General features: G+C 37.5%; 1 protein-coding gene across 4 annotated transcripts in view; it reads left to right on the top strand.

Annotated features, from left to right (window-relative positions):
* The window catches only part of POLE2 (DNA polymerase epsilon 2, accessory subunit), a 33,491-nt gene that overhangs the window by 6,258 nt on the left and 9,137 nt on the right, over window positions 1-18,096 (top strand). For all 4 annotated transcript variants that reach the window (XM_061429782.1, XM_061429781.1, XM_061429784.1 and 1 more), the window contains exons 3-13: window positions 2,063-2,138; window positions 4,380-4,457; window positions 4,591-4,684; window positions 8,232-8,306; window positions 10,754-10,837; window positions 11,423-11,479; window positions 12,199-12,247; window positions 13,861-13,933; window positions 16,732-16,904; window positions 17,464-17,553; window positions 17,727-17,781. In XM_061429782.1, coding sequence (XP_061285766.1) covers window positions 2,063-2,138; window positions 4,380-4,457; window positions 4,591-4,684; window positions 8,232-8,306; window positions 10,754-10,837; window positions 11,423-11,479; window positions 12,199-12,247; window positions 13,861-13,933; window positions 16,732-16,904; window positions 17,464-17,553; window positions 17,727-17,781 — 904 coding nt within the window. The remainder of the gene's footprint in view (window positions 1-2,062; window positions 2,139-4,379; window positions 4,458-4,590; window positions 4,685-8,231; window positions 8,307-10,753; window positions 10,838-11,422; window positions 11,480-12,198; window positions 12,248-13,860; window positions 13,934-16,731; window positions 16,905-17,463; window positions 17,554-17,726; window positions 17,782-18,096) is intronic.

Below are 18,096 nucleotides of genomic sequence, written 5' to 3'. Positions count from 1 at the left end.
AACCATCTCATCCTCTGTTGTCCCCTTCTCCTTCTGCCTTCAATCTTTCCTAGCATCAGGGTCTTTTCAAATGTGTAGCTCTTTGCATCAGGTGGCCAAAGTATTGGAGTTTCAGCTTCAACATCAGTCCTTCCAATGAACACTCAGGACTGATCTCCTTTAGGATGGATTGGTTGGATCTCCTTGCAGTCCAAGGGACTCTTAAGAATCTTCTCCAACACCATAGTTCAAAAGCATCAATTTTTTGGCACTCAGATTTCTTTATAGTCCAGCTCTCACATCCATACATGACTACTGGAAAAAACATAGCCTTGACTAGATGGACCTTTGTTGGCAAAGTAATGTCTCTGCTTTTTAATATGCTTGTCTAGATTGGTCATAACTTTCCTTCCAAGGAGTAAGCATCTTTTAATTTCATGGCTGCAGTCCCATCTGCAGTGATTTTGGAGCCCCCCAAAATAAAGTCAGCTAGTTTCTACTGTTTCCCTATCTATTTGCCATGAAGTGATGGGGCCAGATGCCATGATCTTAGTCTTCTGAATGTTGACCTTTAAGCCAACTTTTTCACTCCTCTTTCACTTTCATCAAGAGGCTGTTTAGTTGTTCTTCACTTCCTGCCATAAGAGTGGTGTCATCTGCATATCTGAGGTTATTGATATTTTTCCTGGCAATCTTGATTCCAGCTTGTGCTTCTTCCAGCCCAGTGTTTCTCATGGTGTACTCTGCATATAAGTTAAATAAGCAGGGTGAAAATATACAGCCTTGATGTACTCCTTTTCCTATTTGGAACCAGTCTGTTGTTCCATGTCCAGTTCTAACTGTTGCTTCCTGAGCTGCATACAGGTTTCTCAAGTTAGTTATTTTTAAATGTTTGAGGGAAAAAAAGAGTGAGCGAGAATAACTTTCCCTTCCTGCCTCAGCCTTTCTTGAGGGATCTTTTTGTTAAATATTCAATCTTTTGCCATAAGCATGGACCTACAAAAGAGAAATGCTCTTCTCCTAGAAAAAATGTCCAGTTTCTAGAGCACTGAAGAAGGGAGGTGGGTGTGGCTTGCTCTCATGGGTTGTACAGATGCCGGTTTCTTCAGTTAAATGGGTGGAAACTTTCTGTGATAGAGGAGAAATTGCTATTATATCTCATTTTTACTTCTAAGGACAGAATTTTATTTTATTTTTTTTCTAAGGGCAGAATTTTAAATATATCTTTGTTTTAAAATTTTCCTTACAGTTGAAAATTTAGAAATGATTAATTTTATAAAATTAGTATACATTAATGGCACATGATGGCATTTTGCCTGAGAACATACCACAGTGGTTAAGGGCACCCAATCGGGAAAGAGGCTCTTGTTTGTGTTGCTTTCTACTCCTTCCAGTTATGTTCATCAGCAGGTTATTTGACCTCTTGGAGTTGCGCTTTCCTCACCTGTAAGACATGGCTTGAACATCAGTCTTATAAGACATCTATCCAGTAATGCTTGTGAAGTACTGAGTATAGTGTCACTTGTTTACTAAGGGCTTAATAAATGGTGGCAGTTATTGTTATTTCTGTTACTCTCATGCCTGTTGAAACATAGCAGTTGTGGGGACTTCTCTGGTGGTCAAGTGATTAAGAATCTGCCTTCTAGGGCAGGGGACGTAGGTTCTATCCCTGATGGGGAACTAGGATCCTGCATACCGTGGGAGCACAGCCACACACACACAAAAAGGAAGAAACATAGCAGTTGTGATGAAAAGCTATACTAAGGTAACCATATTAACCTACGAGCTTACAGAAGCATTTGTATACCTGAATGTATATTGCTAAACAATATTTAGAAAGCTGAAGCATTTGACTGTGTATCAAGGTATTATAAGTGTATTTGAGAGAAGAAAATTAAGATATTTGAGATAAGACTTTTGTTAGTTACTGTTCTAACCTAACATGCTTTTTCCTCTTAAAACCTATGTAATGAGAATCTTGGGTTTAGTGTTTACAGATTATTTTAAGGAAAAACAGCCATGTGTGGAGAGAACTAAATTGTATGCCTGTTTTTAAAATTTGACTTTGAACTTCTCTTTTCAGTGTCATCAAACATGATTGAACGATCAGTAGTGGAAGCAGCAGTCCAGGAATGCAGTCAGTCAGTAGATGAAACTATGTATGTGGACAAATTTCACTTTTTACCTGTACAGAAGTGTTATTGAGTGCTTATTTTAAATTATTTTCTTGGGAAAATAACCAGTGGTCACCATTTCTACAGTGGTTCTTTCTTTGTGTTTCTTTTTGTTGATAGCTACATTATAAGCTATCATTGGGCTTCCCTGGTGGCTCAGATGGTAAAGAATCTGCCTGCAATGCGGGAGACCTGGGTTTGATCCCTGGATTGGAAAGATTGCCTGGAGAAGGGAATAGCTACCCACTCTAGTAGTCTGGCCTGGAGAATTCCATGGACAGAGGAGCCTAGCAGGCTATAGTCTGTGGGGTCACAGAGTCACACGACTGAGTGACTTTCACTTCACTACATTATAAACCTCAATATTACATGACTCATCTTTACTATTTTTATCTCAGGATTTGAGATTTTGATGTGTTTGTACCATGACAGACTTTTTCCACTTACCCAACTGATTTAATATTTTATATGCTACAGGTGAATTGAATTGATTATTCAGAGGTATAATTTACTTTTTATCTTAGGAAAGGGCTGAGTCCCAAAAGTTCAGGGACTTAACTTAGGTAACATGCTGAATGGCCAAGGAGGGTAGAACCTTAGCTTTATGACTTGTTACCCTGTCTCATACTGTTAGAGCTTAGGAATTTATATGGCAGTAATTTTTCTGGGTTTTATTCCCAAGTGTACCGCTTTCCTTTCCTCCTTTGAATGTAATACTTCTTTCCAAATTCACAGGGTTTAACTGAAACAAAAACATCTGGGAAAAATGAAAAGAAACAGTTTTAACATTTTTTTTTCCTACTGGGGCAATGGAGATGATTGAAAGGAGTCATTACTCCTTTTGGTCAGTAGTTTTAATCTTTTTTTTTTTTTTTGCTATACGATAGGTTTTTGTTGGTTATCTATTTAAAATATAGCAGTATGTACATGTCTATCCCAAAGTTTTAATCTTTTTCCTATTAGAACTTATTAGAGCTGCAAAAATAGAGAAATTAAGGTATTTAAATTTTATCCTTGCCAACTCATTTTAAGATACTAGAGTACTTGCTCCTAAATCCCTCATTAGAAATTCAAAACGATTGTATCAAAGTATAAGGACTATCATCCTAAAGTAGGTGTTAAAGTTACCCATTGTTTCTGTCAAGCTGTTCATATGCTGCTGTGCTGTGCTCAGTCACTCAGTTGTGTCTGACTCTTTGCAACTCCACAGACTGCAGCCCTCTAGGCTCCTCTGTCCATGGGGATTCTCCAAACAAGAATACTGGAGTGGGCTGCCATGCTACTGTCAGCCAATATAGAGTTTGAGTGGGGACTGAATTATAAATGATCTTTGCAACTCCAATTGTCAGAAAGTCATTATATTATAGCAGAAGGAAGAGGCTCTCATTATTATAGATGCATAAGGAGCATGGGTAAGTTAAATAACTTGCTGAGACTGATCCACTAGAAAACCATGGTGCTGTGCCTAGAATCAAGGCTTGCTTCAAGTTCACTGGTTTTCTGCTTCTCTATACTAGGTGCTACCAACAGGTGAGCATGAAGTTTTTTTGACCATTTTCATTTTGGGAAATAGATATAATTTTAGGGAAGTTTTTTTTTAGATTGGAATATTTATGCAGTAGTGCTGAGAATAGTGCTATTTAACCTCATTGAAACATGGTTATATTACAAGTGTCTGAAGGTAAATTATTTTGTGAATTGCCCTTCTCTGACACTATATGTGTCAATATTCTGATATAGTCAGAATTTGGGGGGCAATTCTTTTTTCTGTTTACATCTTTTCCTGGATCACTTTTGCATGATATTTTGGATTAAAAAATAGTTGGAAATGAATTACACCCTTAAATAATATTGTAGCTTATAAAAGTAGTATATATTAGGAGAGATTTCTTTAAGATGTCACTATTTTATTATAAATGTTCTTTTCCAACAGATGACATTATTAATTAGAAGTAGATTAAATTTTTTGTTTGTTTGAGAGTATTGGCAGTGCTTTCTTTTCTCTGAGAGGAAAATATACAGGCTACAAACGCTGTATTATTTTGAAACGATGGCATTTGACAGGGACCTTTGACATTTTGTATTATTTTGACACTACAAAAAATTGTGTACATGATCTGTGGAAAGTATATGTGTATGACATAAGATTATAATGCAAGTTTTCATGTTCACTTGGAATACTTATTTTTTAGTAAATCAGGTTTGTTCTTATGGGTTGTTTTTCAGAGATCATATCTTCAATATCATAGGAGCATTTGATATCCCACGCTTTGTGTACAATTCAGAAAGAAAAAAATTTCTTCCGTAAGTATGCCATCCACTGAGGTTAAGCTAATTTCAGATGTATATTTTTTTTCAGAAGGTATATAGTCTTTCATTTTTGATCTATCTTTGTGTATTATGATAGTCATAAATAGACATATTCTTTTTTTTCTAGTTTATTAATGACCAACCACCCTGCACCAAATTTATTTGGGACAGCAAGAGATAAAGCAGAGCTGTTTCGTGAACGATACACAATTTTGCACCAGGTAAGTTGGAGGGGGAGAAAGAGGCTGTTTCAACTTAGGTGAGACTCAGGAATAACTAAAGGATGGGCTTTTGTACTCTGAAGTTTGTCATTCAGTAGACTGTTGTTGGGCTCTCTGTGTTTGAGACCATCTAGAGGATACAGATCTGAAAAAAACACTTTAACAATCATGATGATGGTAAAAATAGTAGCTAACATTTTTCACATGCTTTTGATATGCCAGGCATTGTTTATTACTTTACAGACATTGCTTATCATTTTATCACCATAATATCAACATTCAGTATGTATAAATGCTATTATTCCCATTTTACAGATGGGGAAACTGAGACATAGAGAAGTTTAGTCACTAGCCCAGAGGCTATATCTAGTAAGTAGAATGAGGATTTGAATCTAGTCAGTCTGACTTGAGCCCAACATTTGCCTCCTACACTGTAGTCTATGAAGTTGAAGACATGTGCACAAATAAAATATAGAGTAGAATTTTATACATGCTTTAGAAGAAATACAAAGAGGATGCATTCCATAGAAGAATCAGACGGCTTCAGGGAAACGATGGCATTTGACAGGGACCTTAATTGCTTTGATCTTGTGGAAATGGGGGAAAGGTGGTGAACAGTGTGAACAAAGAGCAAAAGGTAAAGTGGACTCTGCAGGAAATGATGAGCACTCAGTCCTTCGTGTGGAGAGGAAAGCTCGTGAAGAGGAGTAGCATGGGATAAGGCTGTAAAGTCAAGTGGCAGCTAAATCATGGATGTGCCTTGGATGCCATTCTTGGGAGTTGGACTCTGTTCTCTTGGTATAAGGAGCTTTAAAATACCACAGCTATTCATTACATCAGGTTCCTTGAACACTTCCTCTCTCAGTAGATTTTAGAATGAATTAGAGTATGAGAGAAGACTTACAGGTGTCTGTGATATTAGTCGTGGCATAAATGATAGCCTGAATGAAGGCAGGCAAGGGGAGCAGAAAGAGGGGGCAGTCCAGGAACATGGAAGCCATAGTTTCATGGTGACTGGACAAGAACGGGGAGAGTGAAAACTCAAAGATGATTAAGGTTTTGAGCCTGAGAGAGTACACGGGTAGCGTAATGATAATAAGTTAACAACTAGGAAAAGGAGAAGGGGGAAGGTGATGGCAGGTTCTATTTCAAACAGTTGAGTTCAGGTCACCAGCAGGATATCAGGTGAGATGCATGTCTGCAGGGAAAGAAAGAGATCTGGGTAGGGAGAGATTAAGGGGGCATCTGCCTCGAGTCACAGGTGAGGCTGAGCTCCTGAGAGATGACGGAAAAGGGAAGGGGATAAGTTTGGGGGCTAGGTTAGGGTGGTGCTATACGGCAGAAGCACAGGGAGGTTTCAAGGAAGAGAGAGTGGTCGGCAGGAGTAAGCACTGAACAGAGCTTGAAGAGAGTGAGCCCTGAAGACATTATTCTCTCCTGCCTCCATCCTCTACACAGTGCTACCAGATTGCTCTTCCCAAAGTTCAGCACCGATCCTGTAATGATTTTGCTCACAAGTCTTTCAAGGAAGTTTACTTCTTGTTGAATTAAGTACAAGTCTTCCAGTCACACATTTTTGGCCTAATCTCTACTTTTCCCTTAGAAAAGTAGAGGAGCCAAAACTGAAACGTGGAATTTTTCTGTTTCTTCACGTCTTCTGTGACTTTGTGTAAACTATTCACTCTCTCGCTGCTCTTCTGTCTTATCTCTACTGTTGAAACCCTCCTCATTCTGGAAAGGCCCGCTCAGATTCCTCCTGTTTTCCGAAGCCATCTGTGATCTCCAGTTGGATGCAGTCTCTTTCTGCTTTCAACCCGCTGACGACTCAGTGTGTCTCCTGTGTCAGTTACTAGAGTTGGTCCTGCTGGGCATTCGGGGTGCGTAGCCCTGTTGTCAGACTGCACACTCCTTGTTTATTTCCTCCACATTTGGCATAGTGCTTTTCACAGAGAAGATGCTCAGTAAATACCACTTTCTTTTTTCTTTCTTTTTAAAAATTATGTGTTAGAGCCTATGATATTATTTGGGGGTGTCACTAAACCCTCCCAAGCCTCATTAAAAGGGTTGAATCTGGTCGTCCAGTGGCTAAGACTCCACACTCCCAATGCAGGGGGGTGGGTTCGATCTCTGATCAAGGAACTAGATCCTACATGCTGCAACTAAGTTTGCATGCTGCAGCTGAAGATCCTGCATGCCTCAGTGAAGATCCAAGGTCCCCTGTGCGACAGCTAAGATGCAGCACAGCCAAATAAATAAATACATATATTTTTTAAAAGGGTTGAATTTTAGTCCACGCATATTTTTATTGTAGTTATCTTCCTGAACACATATCTGCTTTTACCATTCTACTTCAAAATTGTTGTTTGCAATTGTGTGTAAGCCTAACTTCTTGGTTTGGCATGCAGAGTCTGTATTGTTAGGGCTTTTCTATTAGAGGTAATGGAAACTCAAATTGGCAAAAACAGACAAAGCAATTTCTTGGTTTGTGGAGAAAGTCCAGCTGTGTCAAGCACAACTGGAGCCAGGTGCTCACACGATGTCCTGAGGCATCTAGCTCTTTCCATCTCCTAGCAACTTTAAAAAATTCATCTTACTTTCAAACAAATTCTCCCTATGAGGTGACAGAGGTGGCCACTAGTGGCCTTAGTAACTCTTAGAGAGTTGTTCTTTTTCAAAAGTTCTAGTAACTGTCACTTATTGCGCAGCTTTAGGCACTTATTCAACCCTGAACCAATCAATGGCCAAGGGGATGCAGTACTTTGATTTGCTAGATCTTGGTGCTATGTCAGTGGAGGGGGAAGGGCACCTGCCCTACCTAAACTTTGTGTACCACAGTGTGTATGGGGGGCATAGTTTCCCAAATAGAGACTCCAGCCAATCTCAAGCATTGTCTGACTTGTGCACCTTGTGATCCAACTGTACTGAACTTCATATCACGTCCCTAACACTCCTTGACTCTTAACTCCTTCTGTGACACATCCCTTCCTCTGCCTAAAATATCTTGTCTCAGTCTCTTGTTGTTTCTTACTAGCAGCATCTTTTTTATCATTTAGGATCTCATTGAATGGCCCCTTCTTCTCAGGGTCCTTGGTTGTCTTATGACCTGTTGACACTTCTTTCTCACTGCCCCTGCCTCTGAGGATGACAGCTTTAGTTTGTCATTTCATATCAGCCCAGAGTGCATTACTGCCAGGTACACAATAGACCTTTTTTAAAAAGCCTTAATTTTTTTTTAAATTGCATTTCTAGATATTTGTACATTAAAGTATGTGGGGTTTCAAATTTGTTGAGAATAAATAATAGTAATGTTAATTTAAGAACAATGGTTTGTCAGGGTGCTATTTTAATGAATAGCGCTCTGTTTTAAAGGTTTGCCTCAGTAATTCACAGAGAAGGCAATGGCACCCCACTCCAGTACTCTTGCCTGGAAAATCCCATGGACGGAGGAGCCTGGAAGTCTGCAGTCCATGGGGTTGCTGAGGGTCGGACATGACTGAGCGACTTCACTTTCACTTCAGTAATTCATGTGAATTTTTCTTTTTTCTAGAGAACCCACAGACATGAATTATTTACTCCACCAGTGATTGGTTCTCACCCTGATGAAAGTGGAAGCAAATTCCAGGTTAGAATGTTATCATTATTATTCAGGGGGTGTAAGTATACAAGTTTAATATTTGTTGCTTATTTCTAATTTATTGAATTTTAAATGCAAATGAACCACTGATAACTGTCTAGCTAACTGACCTGCGTGTACCCCCTCTTGGGAAAGTCCGTGCCTTGTGTCCTGGGTGCTACAAATCTCTAACAGAATCATCTACTTCCTTCTTTGGGTCAGGCCCTGAGACGCTGGTAGCCCCCAGAGAGGCTCTCACCACCAGGACAGAACCCTAGTCCTCCTGGTCCATTTGCTGACTTTCTGACCAACCCTCACTCAACATTACCCATCTCATCCTCACTCCCACTCTGAAATCCTGCTCTTTGCCCAGTCCAGCCATCTAGTGACCACCACACACTTGTTCAGCCAAGACGTGTTATATCAGTTGGAGTGAAAACTTTACTGAAGGCACTAAGGAAACCACATTTATAGAATGTACGAGAGAGCGCAGACAGGCCACAGTGTCGTCCAGGGAGAGGGGGAATGTTTCCTGCCACGTGTGCTCCTTCTGCCGTTTCGTTTCAGGAAGCGGTTACCAAACAGCACTGTCACTTTTGTTCCAGCCACATACCTGGTTCCTGTCAGTCTATCAGTGGCTTTGTTCCCTGCTTCAGCACATGGAACCCTGCTGGGGGACAGTCCTTAGCTCCTTCTGGCTAGGCCCCACTGTTTCTATGAGTTTCCACATAACTTCTGAAGAGCCCAGGCTCTGTTCAGGTTCATTCAGTTCTCTACCATGTTAGATCAGAATTCATAATGATGAGCAGTCTGATAGATACTAAAACAGTAATACTAGATAATGCTTAAATTAAGCATTTGATGGCAGCACCATGAGGAGAAAACATTTATAGTGTTTGATAGTTTCTGCTATCAGAAAAAAATATTAAGTTTTGGAAATTGACATTATTTATATTTCTCTACCAATGATTATCTATGTGTTTTCTCATATATATTAGATTTCCTATAGCAACTCAGACACCTACAGCCCAGAAGCATTATTTCACCTTTCCTCTTTGCCAAAGTAATGTTAAAGTGAAGTGAAGTGAAGTGAAGTCGCTCAGTCGTGTCCGACTCTTTGCGACCCCATGGACTGTAGCCTACCAGGCTCCTCTGTCCATGGAATTTTCCAGGCAAGAATACTGGAGTGGGTTGCCATTTCCTTCAAAGGCTTAGCTAAATAATTTATTATTCTTCTTATCTTTCCAGGCTGTTTAGTTTTGTATCCCTGTTGGTATATTATTAAAATCCCCATTTATAGTCCCTGTATGGCATTTTACCTTTGCAAATTACAAATATGGCATCCTCACTGTTATAGTTTTGTACTCCTGTGTTGCTTTATTTACTGATTGTGAATTGCAATATTTTTCCCATTCTGTAAGCTGTCTTTTTATTCTCTCAACGGTCTTTTTGAAATACTTAAGTTCTTAATTATGTTGAAGTCTAGCTTATAAGTTTTTTTTTATGGCTCATATTTTTAGTATTGTTTCTAAGAAATCTTTACCTAATCCAGTTTTTAGGATACATGTCTTTTCTTCAGATTTATTCCCAAGTATTTCATTTTAAAAAAATTGTTTAAAATGAACATTCTATTCTTGTGTCGCTTGAGGTTCATGTTATTAAAGAGAACTTTAGTGTCATATGTTAACATTATTATGGGATATTGTGATTATGGCCTTTAAGTTGTTTGGTAAATTGTTGTATATATACTATAGATATTTCTATCCATTAAGAAGAATGAAGTATATCTAAATATAGTTAAATGCAATAATGTCTAAGATAAGTTAAGTTGAAGAATAATACAAATAATATGATTTCATCTTTGCAAATAAAACAAACTGTATGGGTATGTGTTTATAAATTATGTATGTTTGTATTAATATATTGTTAGGATTATATGTATAGAAAAGGTCAGAAAAGATCTCTTTAAAATAGTGCCCCAATTATTACTACCTTTAACTTTCTGATAAAAATATAATGATCAAATTGAGAATATAAGTAATAATGACATACTTTCAAAATACTAAATAAAGTTACAGTAGAATATAACCTTTTAAATAGCCCGCTAATTTGCAGGTGCTGAAGAGACTGACAAATAAAATTCATATTCTTCTATACTTTAAAGATAAATATACCTATCATTATTCAAAATAATATGGTATGAAACTTCAGTCATTGGTAAGGGCCTATGTTGACATGGTGTTTCTTAGGCGTAATTCTTCCAAGACATCATCAGTTGCTATTTTAGCTTTTTGTAGGATAAAATTATATTTTCTAAGTTTTATTTGATTTTCTATTGTAAAATAGGTGTAAATACTGCAATGTGCACTCAAAATTTACTTATTTTTATAAAAAAAAGATTAGTTTTTTAAAGGAACATATTTTCAGTCCTTAAGAGTTTATTTTGTTTATTTTAGCTTAAGACAATAGAAACCCTATTGGGCAGTACAAGCAAAATTGGAGATGTGATTGTTCTTGGGATGATAACCCAGTTAAAAGAGGTAAGTGAAACTTGATAAGTATCCATCCTTTATTTTCAGCCTTCAAACTGATGAAATGTCAGTTAAATACAGCATTTTTACAGAGGGCACCGGAATGTATTCTTCATTGAAAGCATCTACTTCAGTTACCAAATAACTTTTTCATTTGCATTTGGTTTCCTGAGTAGACATCAGAAAGGAGTGTCTTAGACAAGCCACCAGTTTGCATAGCCTAAAATTAGTTCCCCAGTAATCTCTGGTTGACTTCTCAGTTTCTAAGCATTCAAAGATGCAGACCACATCCTGCTCCCTGGGAGATGCTGTTGGCTCTCTTAGGTGAAGGCACCTGGTGAGGTCCCTCTTGTGGCAGCCAGCAAGTGTCCCTGCTGCCATCTCTTGATCGGCAGTAGTCATTGTTTGATACCTCTGAGGACTCTGAGTCTCAATTAAATGATGGAAAAGCCTAGACTTGGAATTACTGATTTTTAAAAAAATCCATGGTACTCTCTACTATAGTCTATTGTCAAAATTGTCAGTATCTTAATTGTTTTGCCATAGTATTCATTTTTACATAAATGTGGACATATTTCTTTTAATCTTTTTTAGGGAAAATTTTTTCTGGAAGACCCTACAGGAACAATACAACTGGATCTTAGTAAAGCTATATCCTTCACTTTTATTTTTTTTTAATCTGTGTTAAATGAATTGGGGAAATTGATTATATATCATTTTCAAATTTACCTAATTGGGTACTTAGTGTAACTTCCATATGGTGATGTAGGAATCTAGAGACATAATCCTAACTAGAGACAAAAATGTTTAATTCCTCCTTATTTGCTGTATCCAGACAAATCACTGAAAAAGTTTATAACATGCTAAAAATGATCTATATTTTCAGTATTACATCTTAGAATCAGATATGAGGATATTTAAACCTAACATTTTTTAAGCTATAATCTATTCAGAGTTTTAAATGTGTAGTCTTTGAATGTCGGAGAAGGCAATGGCAACCCACTCCAGTACTCTTGCCTGGAAAATCCCATGGATGGAGGAGCCTGGTGGGCTGCAGTCCATGGGGTCGTTATGAGTCAGACACGACTGAGGGACTTCACTTTCACTTTTCACTTTCATGCTTTGGAGAAGGAAATGGCAACCCACTCCAGTGTTCTTGCCTGGAGAATCCCAGGGATGGGGGAGCCTGGTAGGCTGCCATCTATGGGATTGCAGAGTCAGACATGACTGGAGCGACTTAGCAGTAGCAGCAGCAGCAGCATCAGTCTTTGAATGTATTATTTGAAAGTCCTGTTGAACCCAAAATGTATATCGACTTTATCACCACCTCAAGCATAGAAATAGAATTATTTTCCTTAATTACTGTATACCAGTTTCATAGTGGTTTATACACAGAATCATGCTTTGTCTTAGCAGAGGGTAAGTTAGTATTTTTTTTTCCCTGTCCTCCTTATCATTCTACAGTAAAACCCTTTCTACACTGGTTAAAATACATTAACAGTGTAACTCAGGGGAATATTGATTATCAGAGCATACTTTTGAGATTATTTAACTCTCAGACTTCTAATGGGCACAGGGTTTCTTTCTGGGATGATGAAAATATTCTGAAATTAGTACTGATGGTTGTACAACTTGTGAATAGACTAAAAACTACTGAGGTATGCACTTTTATCTTTATTGATTTACTTATTTTTGGCTGCGCTGGGTCTTTGTTGCTATGCGTGGGCTTTCTCTAGTTGTGGCAAGTGGGGGAGACTCTTTAGTTGTGAATCATGGGCTTCTCATTGCAGTGGCTTCTCCTGTTGCAGAGCATGGGCTCTAGGGTGTGCGGGCTTCAGTAGTTGCGGCTTCCAGGCTCTAGAGAGCAGGCTCAGTAGTTATGGCAAAGGAGCTTAGTTGTCCTGCAGCATGTGGGAATCTTGCCAGACCAGGGATCAAACCTGTGTTCCCTGCATTGCAAGGTGGCTTTGTAACCACTGGGCCACCAGGGAAGTTCTGAGGTGTACACTTTTAAAGGGTTGTATTACGTGTGAATTATATCTCAATGAGGTTAAAAGAAACAAAGATTGCACATAGAGTCATAAAATGAGACATTTTTATGTAGATGTAGAGAATGGACTTGTGGCTACAGGGGGAAAGGGGAGGGTGGGACCGATTGGGAGAGCAGGATTGAAATAGATCCCTGGTGGCTCAGAGGGTAAAGCGTCTGCCTGGAATGCAGGAGACTTCGGTTCGATCCCTGGGTCGGGAAGATCCCCTGGAGAAGGAAATGGCACCCCACTCCAGTACTCTTGCCTGGAGATTCCCATGGAGGGGGGAGCCTGGTAGGCTATAGTCCATGGGGTCGCAAAGAGTCGGACACGACTGAGCGACTTCACTTCACTTCACTTCACCATGTGTAAGATAGATAGCTGTAAGAAGCTCCTGTACAGCACAGGGAGCTCAGCTTGAAGCTCTGTGATGACCTAGAGAGGTGGGATGGAGGGGGAAGGAGGCTTAAGAGAGAGTGGATATATGCATACATTTAGCTGATTTACTCTGTTGTACACTTTGTTACATAATTATACTCCAATAAAAAATAAATGTTAAAAAAACACATTTTTATCTCTGTACCTTATCTGTCTGTACTCTAACATGTACTGTGAAATAAGAAAGGGAAAAGTTTTACTTCTAAATCTATTACAATTTCATGACTTTTTTTAAAATAGATCTGGGACTATCAGGAATTCTCTGGTGGTCCAGTGGTTAGCATTCGGCATGTTCACTTCCATGGTCCCAGGTTCCATCCCTGGTCAGGGAACTAAGATCTTGCAAGTCACATGGTGTGGCCAAAAATAAAAAACAAAAAAAGAACTGAGACTGTCTCTGAACCTGAAACTGTTTTGTAGCTCATTGGGACTGGTGAATTCTGTAGTTAGTTGACCGGGGATTAAATGATGGCCTAGCATTACTGCTTTGTGTTCCACAGTTTTGTCTTTTCAAACAAGAAAACTGGACAAATGAAAGTGATTTGTTACTTATCTGTTTTTCAGGTTGGTTTGAAGATCAGGTGTTTCATGTCAATGCCTTTGGATTTCCACCCACTGAACCCTCTAGTACTACTAGGTATAAAAATGTTTGACTTAAACTCTATAGAAATTTTAGAATACTGGCAGTAATAAATCTAAGATAGTATATCACATGTCAATTATTACAAGTCCTCAGACTTTGTGTTAGAAGGTGAAGAGCAATGGAAAATGAGAGTTAAAAGACTGGACTTTATATAAAACTGAAAACTAGTGGGTTGACTCCAGACTGGTTGCAATTGCATCTTTGTATTTGACTTTCACTGGGAAAGATTTCTAATCCATTGGTCTTCTTTATCTACAGGACTGAGACAAGAGATAGGAAAACAGAAGAATATAATTCCCATGTTAATATAAAGTTCTTATTTTTGTATTTTACTGAGTGAAAGCTATAAGAGGCAAATTATATAGTTACTTAATATATGCAAAATCATTATAATATTAGAGGGGTTCCAAAAGGACTTTGTCTGAGAGGAGTGAATTCCCTGTCACTCAAGGAATTTGACAGAGGCTGAATAATGGTGTGAAAGCTGTAGCCGGTGGCCTGTGGGTTGAATGTAGTCTATAGACATTTCTTGTTTCCCCTTGGAGGTATTTAAGCATATTTTGAATTAGTGTCCAATATTTGAAAATTAGGAGATCTGAGTTATCTTGAATAATCAGCTCTGGCAGTACTTCGCACCTAAATTCTCACCTGGAACATCTTCAGTGATGGCTCACTTTGGGCAGGATAAATGTATGTACCCTTATTCACACCTAGTCAGCCTCAGCTGGTTGCTGCTTTGATATTTAGTATTAGCTTCCTGGAGCCTGTAGGCATCTGGGGTAATTAAAGTAGTTGCATTCTAATTCTGAGATTCCATGATGATGGTGATGATTTCAAGAAGTCTGATGATTAAGGTTTTAGATCCAGTCTGCTGTTATAAATCAGGCACCAAGGCCACATTTGCTGGCGGGGAGTCACTGGCAGGCAGCTTTTGCTGTGCATCTGCTTCCTGGTGAAGTAAATCCAGGGTAAAGTGCTGGTCATGCCACAGAGAATACAAGCCCGCATCAAGCCAGTTTACTTTTAAGTGAGTGCTTTTAGTGCTAGTTTGTGGCTAGGTTTACATCATGGTAGGGTTTCTTGGGGCTATATTGAAAGCATAATTGCTGTTGTCTTGGTGTTATAGTTTCATACAAGCCTCAAAATTACTCTTCCGAATGAGAGGTATAATCAAGGAAGCTGGCCTTGAGTGTTACCATTCGTTTAAGTTTAGCCAAGCATTCATCTTTGTAATGTCGCAAATAATCTTCTATTTAAATTGTCCCACTTTCTCTAAATTAAAGTACAGATTTGCTAGGATTCCATTGCCATGTTGCTCTCTTTCACTGGTACAAGACGTGACTTATGTTTTCTGGGCCTGATGTATTTGTTAAAGTTCCTAGAATTCCTAGATCATTTCTTGGGAAAACAGCCTTCCTCTTGCTCGTCTTTGTACCTTATATTCCATGAATCAAGGATGGAAGATGTTACTGACGCCTTTTTAAGCTTTAATTTCTCAAGAATCAGCTTAATAGGTATTTCTCTTTGTAGTATTCTGGTTTATGTTTGGGTATATAACTGAAATCATCTGTATCATCTTATTTCATTCCTCTGATAACTGCAAGATTGTAACCTAACACTGTCACCTGTTATTGGGATGGCCTCAGGCACATCACTTAACATTTCTAAACCTGAACCTTGCTTTCTCTTTTGTAAGATGAAGAAAATAGAATCTACCAAGATGAGTTTTTTTTTTTATAATTTAATATTACAGTCTGTCTGATAGCAGCACACATTTTCCTTAAGAGCAAGGTTCAGTATTCCCTAATGCAGTGTTTGCAGTGACTTTATAGGATATAATTACAGTGACTTAATAAGAATATACAGGTTCTATATCCACTTTTTTGGATGTTGAAAATGAATACATACTATACAATGCTTTGTAACCTGCTTCATCATTTAATAATATTCAGTCAACATTTTCCATTACCATGAAATTTTTTATTACATGATTTGTGACATTCAGCAATGTACTTTGAGCACATACTATATTGCCAGACTCTGGTAGGTGTTGGATTAGGGAGATAGACATTAAACGTCACCCAAATAATTTGCTGATCACAAATTTGATAAGTTCTATGAAAGAGAAGTACAGGGTCCTCCAAGTGTGTGTAATGGGGAAATCTGACTTCTGTTGGGATCCTCAAGGGACAGTTCTGTGGGACAGTATTCAACATTTAAACGGAGGACGGTAGGATGGCAGCCGGTGAAGGGTAGGTGGCAAGAGCAGTAGAGGCTGGGAGTGCAGAAGATCACTCCAGTTTCCATTTTGGGCAAGCTTTAGTGTGTCTTCCAGATTTTCACAATTCTGGGATGTAGATAAGTCTTTGTAGACATCCTTAAATTCTTAGATATCTAGAAGTGAAATTGCTTGGTCAAATGGCTAGCACTTTTTTGGGGATACTTTTATTAGTTATTATTCAAATTGAGTACCTATTTCTCCTACTTTCAACTATATAAGGAAATTATGATTTATTTTAATGTTTGCTTTAGTAAGTTTTAAAAGGTCCAGATATAGTTTACTTATCTTGCTTTGTTTACTGCCTCAGTGTTGCTTCCTTTCTCATTTTAGAATGTTTAAATCAACTTGTTTGCTTTTTAAGTGGTACAAATAATACATTTTCATGCTACAATTTACATTGATGGGAAAATAACCTCATTAGATAGACAGAAGCTTAATTTGTAGAATTAGCAGAAAAATATCTTCAACAGAATATAGGATAGAAGGTAATAATTGTGTTATAATTACCTAGGGCATACTATGGAAATACTAATTTTTTCGGAGGGCCTTCTAATACATCTGTGAAGACTTCTGCAAAACTAAAACAACTAGAGGATGAGAATAAAGATGCCATGTTTGTCTTTATATCTGATGTTTGGTTGGACCAAGTAGAAGTATTGGAAAAACTTCACATCATGTTTTCTGGTAGGTGTCATTTGTTTTTATTCTTTTTTATGAGAGCTCATGTCTTAAAACTAAATTCTTTTAAAAAAATGTATCTTTTTGAGTAGTCTGTTTTTGTTAAAAAAGTTGATTCAGAGGTGAAATATTTTAAATGAGTTCATCTTAAAGAGTTACATTTTTACATTTGAAAAATAACTGTATGTGTGTGTTCATGATAAATAAGAATTAGTCCTAAAACAGTACAAGAGTAGATAACAGCTTAGGCTTCGGAGTTTGACAGAACTGGGTTTAAACTGCAGCCTAATACTTTAGGCAGGTTAATCTCTCTCTCAGTTTAGAGGGATGTTGTGAGGATGAATCAAGCCGTTGCAGGGCCTGCCACAAAGTAAGTGCTCAATAAATGGGCACTATTATTACTGTTTTTATAATAAGTTGTTATTAAAATAAGGTATTGCTTTTAGACAGTAAGGTTTTATTATTAAAAACTCATGGCTAAAAAAAGAAAAAAGCTCATGGCTAAAAGATTTTAATGTGATTTCTAGACCAGAAAAGTGATGTTCATTTATTCTTTTCTTTTTAGGTTACTCACCAGCACCTCCAACCTGCTTTATTCTGTGTGGTAATTTTTCATCTGCACCTTACGGAAAAAATCAAGTTCAAGCTTTGAAAGGTATTGAGGATCTATTTAATAAGTGTTCCTACATTTATATAAACTAAGTTGATGAGAAATAATCTATATTAATTTAAATTTATTAATAATATGTAGAGTTGTATCTGATCAAATAAAATTTTATTTATGTATATCATATGCAAATTAAATTCAATATCCCTTTAAAATTTTAGATTCCCTAAAAACTTTGGCAGATATAATATGCGAATACCCAAATATTCATCAAAGGTAATGATTTCTACTGCTGTATTTTTTCATTTAAAGGGTTATTTGAGAAACAAAAATCCTAATTTAAGAAATAAGTGGAAGAAAAATTTGAGAAAATTAGTATAGCTGGGAGATAAAATTATCCTTCTATCACAATAATATATGTTATATTCTAATAGAGATTTATATTGAAAAGTATTAATTGGAAGAGTGATAATTTCAACCATAATCCAAATTTCTTGATGACATTATTACTCTAAGGGTCTAGAACTATACTCTTCAAAAATGATAGTCACTGGCCACATGGATCTCTTTAAATTTAAAGCTATATCATTT

Source organism: Bos javanicus, chromosome 10 (assembly GCF_032452875.1).
Source record: "Bos javanicus breed banteng chromosome 10, ARS-OSU_banteng_1.0, whole genome shotgun sequence".
Lineage (NCBI taxonomy): Eukaryota > Metazoa > Chordata > Mammalia > Artiodactyla > Bovidae > Bos > Bos javanicus.
The sequence above is the reverse complement of the archived record's forward strand: the minus strand, read 5'-3'. Positions and strand labels throughout refer to the sequence as shown.